At 38.1% G+C, this 4,887-nt stretch overlaps 1 protein-coding gene across 1 annotated transcript; it reads left to right on the top strand.

Annotated features, from left to right (window-relative positions):
* Positions 1-1,583: 1,583 nt before the first annotated feature.
* LOC137181980 (opioid growth factor receptor-like) lies at positions 1,584-4,655 on the top strand. The gene is made up of 7 exons (XM_067588175.1): positions 1,584-2,141; positions 2,395-2,457; positions 2,553-2,655; positions 2,847-2,925; positions 3,007-3,073; positions 3,161-3,309; positions 3,412-4,655. The coding sequence occupies exons 1-7, from the start codon at positions 1,674-1,676 to the stop codon at positions 3,746-3,748; spliced, it is 1,266 nt and encodes a 421-aa protein (XP_067444276.1). The 5' UTR covers positions 1,584-1,673; the 3' UTR covers positions 3,749-4,655.
* Positions 4,656-4,887: the final 232 nt, after the last annotated feature.

Below are 4,887 nucleotides of genomic sequence, written 5' to 3' on the forward strand. Positions count from 1 at the left end.
ACAGATTAAAAGTCAGGATGTCTGGGCCACTGCTGCATCAATTTTAATCTTTGTTTTGTTTAATCGGTGACTTTTGAGACCTCAAATGAATGGGGTTGCAGTACTAAAGTGCTGGAGTACTCCTTTAATTTGCAAAAAATTTAAAGAGTAATTTCATAAGCGTCTAATTAACAAATTAAGTCGATATTAAAGTCCCCTTAATTTTCACCTTAATTTGAAATATTTGACAAATCCATTAATTATCAAGTCAGGGATTGGGATTTTGGTTTGTGTTAGGGAGCTTAAATACTTTAAGGTGCAAATTAATTATATTTTAAGGTATTCTTCTGTGTTCAGGTATAAAATAGATCTACCCCAGATTAGGAACATATGATAAATAAACAGATAGACTGTAATATAGTAATAATTAATTTGTACCTTAAAATGAGCTTACAAATCCAAGTCCTCACTGAAAATTGTGTGGTTAATTAATGGCTAAATTAATGGATTATAATATAGTAAGGTATTATATATATGTCAGTGGATTGTCTGCATGGTTTAAGGGGTTAAAACCTCATTCCTGAATTTTTAACTTAATTGAAAAAGGCCCTCACACAGTTTAAATAAATTAAGGGATAGCTTTTATGCTATTTGGTCAAGCTCCTAAACCAGCCGAAAATCCATTGAAAATACTTAATTATAGTACATTAATGTATCCATTAATTATCCTCTTATAATCCCATTAATATATTTAATTAAATGATTATTAATGTGTAAATGAATGACATTTTAAGGTAAGTTTCATGAGGACAGAGGCTGAGGTCGTGGCTGCTCATTTTTCTCACTCCCTTGGTCAACCATGACTTAATTTTGAGATAAAACTTTGTCAATCTCTAAGAATCTCTAAGATTTTCATTTAAATAATTGTCTGTTAAGTCACTATCGATCACTGAATGGGGTAACACAATGGTGATTAAGCCTATGGCCCACTAATAAAAGCCTTTGCATTTGTAGTGTTATGAGTATTATGAAGGGTGGTTGGTACTAGATTGGATCAGCCGGAGGGACAATTTGTGAAACTCTCATGAGATTTGTAAGTGTTGTGGTTTTTCATTGTGTGCGTAACCCTAACCTGACCCAAACTAGCATTTACCTTTACAAACTGGGTGTCGGTGGTGACATTCCCGGGAAAAATCACAACCGGCACACAGTTAGCGATGCACTTCTTTAAGGTAGCCCAGTGGTTGTCAAACTTTTTCACTTAAAGGACTCCTAAACTGACACAAATTAGAACACGGACCCCCTTTTGATGAAATTTTGCTTTTAGATCTTTTATTAGCCTACAGAATTGGAAATTATATTGAAAATAAATTATTCCCCCTTTTGCTGGGGACCCCCTGGAATCCCCTAAAGGATCCCTTGGGGTCCCTGGACCCCAGATTGAGAACCACTGGCCAACATAAACGTTGTGTTAAGAAATCATAATTAATCTCGGAGGGGAATAAGAGGAGTTTATGTCTGTCTATAATCCATAACCCTCATACAGTTATTTCCACTCAAATCATAAACAAGCAACATGAAGCCGTTGACCTGCTTGTGTGTGTGTTGATTGTCGACAAAGTTTCGGTTTTGTGTAAAAACTGTAGTGAATTCAGAGGAAAGTGAAAGTGAAAGACATAAACGGCAGATGAGGAATGTATCGTTGCTGTGTTACCTCGTGGCACGTTGTACTGATCATGGTTTGGTTTGTAAACCGACTTTATCCTTTAGTGGACTGGTTATGGCGCAGACTGTGTTTCATATGGCGGTGTTTGATCAGAGTTTCTGCTCCAGTAGTCGGACGTACACTTTCAGCGATAGGCTCCAAGAGAAGTGATCACGGAAGCCAGAGTGAGCCTGAAACAAGTGACGAAAACAAACCTCCAGGGACAAGCTCCCCAAAGGAGGTAGAGGGGGTTTGCTGTGAGGGTCCACATGTGACAGGGAACAGGGTCGTCGACCAGCGGTCAGAGTTTGAAGAAGATGAGGATAATGAGTTAAGCGATGATGAGTTTCGAGTTGAGACCACGGACGAGTTTTACTGTGACTATGATTCAACCTGGGAGACTGAGGAGAGTCAGAAGGGTCCATTCAAGAGGACCAGCCGCCCACAGTCCAGAAATGTAAGTAAAACATAGATCAACATGTATGGTTCAGGCCTACTGCACAGATCTGTGAGAGATGGAACCGTACTGAGGCCTGCATTGTAATCATATTATATTAGGGCGTGACCTCCGGTGAGTTTAAAGTGACCTCGTAATGTAATCGTTTCTGTTCTTCTTTTCTTTTTTGCATGTTGATTGCTTGTCCTGCATATGTCACTGAATGTCTTGAATATAATATAATCATCATTTCCATTTATTGTCTTTGTAACAGTACAAGTTTAACAGATTTAGAGATGCAGCAAGAGACATGCAGAACTACAGGCATGGCTACCCTGTAAGTTATTCACACACACACACACACACACACACACACACACACACACATTGACACACAAACATCCCATATTCTCTTCTATATTTCCCCTTCAGCTCGACATCAGACCACAACGCTGGAACAGGCCCCCACCTCTTGAGCAGGATGACAAGCCTAACTTGAACTTCTACCTTGGACTGAGGTCCTCATCACCTGACGGTACTAACACACAGTACAAAGTCCATGTAGATGTACATGGCTTATACCAAGTTGTAGTTGGTGATTTGTTTTTCAGTGTAAATCTGCATCAGGAGACTATTTAGTCAAGAGTTAGGCTTCATCTTTATCTGTGCTACTTTCTTTACATCTATTCACATTTACATTTGGACTGCATTTCTGTTTATTATCAGGTGTCTACATAAATGATTTCCACACTCAATGGTATGGAGAATATGACACACTGGAGTATGTACACACCTATATTCAGTGGTAAGTTCATTTGTCATCAGGTGTGATGTAACATGTTCAGTTCCTGTTTATGCAACTTATAATTATTTTTTTCTTTCAAAGGTTGTTCCCACTGCAAGAACCAGGAATGAACTGTGATGCCAGGACGCTGACAAAGGCAGAAATTGAGGTAAACTACTAAAACCTGATAAAAGTTATAATTTCAGTAGAAAGTGCTTCACATGTTCTTATAAAAAAAAATCTACCTTTTCTTCAGGAATTTCTTAATAATGCAACTGCAAAGGCAAATCTGTTGACATCGTACAAGCTCATGTTGGACTTTTATGGTATCGAATTGTGTGATGAGGAAACAGGAGACGTCAAGAGAGCATGGAACTGGAGAGACAGATTCAACAACCTGAACAGGTGAACTATCTCAGAATATTAAAGCATACATTGATCATTCAAAGTAACAAAACCATCCAAGTAATAATTTCTTTGCCTTTTTTACTGTTTGCCATCAACCAGTCACACTCACAACAACCTGCGCATCACCCGCATCCTGAAGTGCCTGGGGACCCTGGGGTACCCTCACTACCAAGCCCCCCTGGTCCGCTTCTTCTTGGAGGAGACTCTCGTCAATGGAGAACTCCCAAAGGTCAAGGACAGTGTCCTCAGCTACTTTCTGTTCGCAGTCTTGGATAAAAGACAACGCAGGGAACTCATCAAGTTCGCCTATTTGGAATATGACCGTAGAGATGAGTTTGTGTGGTGTCCAAAGAAAATACAGATAAAATGGTCAATGTCCAAGTCACAGAAGGAAATGCATAGCAACAAACAGGCTCATGTGCTTGACATGGTGTAATATCTGGTAACAGTGTCTCTAACTGGAGACTAACTCTAACTGGTGGAGGAGGTGACCCCAAAGCCTTAAAGTTCTTATGCAAGTCCACAACATGACTGCAATTCAAATATACAGCTTGAAGAGAATCAAAAGGGTCAAAGCAGCAAAGACAGAGGCAGTGATGATGAGTTAACCAGTCAGAGGCAGAGAAACTCCAGATTCTGAGGGTGATCAGAGCATCTTTGAAATTTACTTTAACTACACAGTTGGTTTCTGTACCTTACACACCAAACTGAATATACTGTTATTTATGCAAATGTTCTTTTACTTTAGTCTTAACAGTTTTGATTTCTGGATTTTTTTTTCTTGGTCGTCTCATTCTTGTTCTCGGGCTTTCGTATAACATTAATTTGCAGTCTTCTGAACCAAATGAATGTTTTACACAAAGAGTGCAATTTTAATACAAGTGCTTTTGTCATGATGTGGGTAAGTGGCACATAAAAATAGTTTTAAGAACTGTTCATCAGTTTGTTTGTGGTAAATCAGTTTCTAGAGTCTAGTTTTTGTTTTGATTATCTTATTCTGTGTTCACAGCCTGTTTGTTATACCTACTTGTCTTATATGTCTTATGTGCACAAATTTTTTAATCTTCCATTAATTCCTAACTGTAATCAGAGTAATAGTAATATTTTTGCAGTGGCAAGGTTGAAACTAAGGCCTGGTCATTGTTGAGAAGGAAAGTAGATTGATGTTTCAGAGTTTAACTGCCTAACTGTAATGAAGTATGCTACTGGAAAAGGAGTAAGGAAATACTGTAATCATGTATGAATCCTGTTGATTTAAGAAAAAAAATCTGTCTGACACAGTTTGTTTACAATACAGGTCAGTTTGTTATTATGTTTCTTACAAATAAAAAACAGAAGTGTGATTTGGTTCCCTTGACTTTTATAATTATCATGCCTTTACCTCACCAGGTTTCTGGATTTTCTGTAGCATCTCACAGATATAAGGCTACATACATCTTCTAAGGTTACAAAACATATTCTGCACTTACATAAATGTGGAAATGAACTGTAATTTATGGATGCCCTTTGATGTCAAAAATCTTCATAATACATGTCAGCTATGTGTATCCACAGTAACAGAGACAAACACAGATG

Source organism: Thunnus thynnus, chromosome 4 (assembly GCF_963924715.1).
Source record: "Thunnus thynnus chromosome 4, fThuThy2.1, whole genome shotgun sequence".
Lineage (NCBI taxonomy): Eukaryota > Metazoa > Chordata > Actinopteri > Scombriformes > Scombridae > Thunnus > Thunnus thynnus.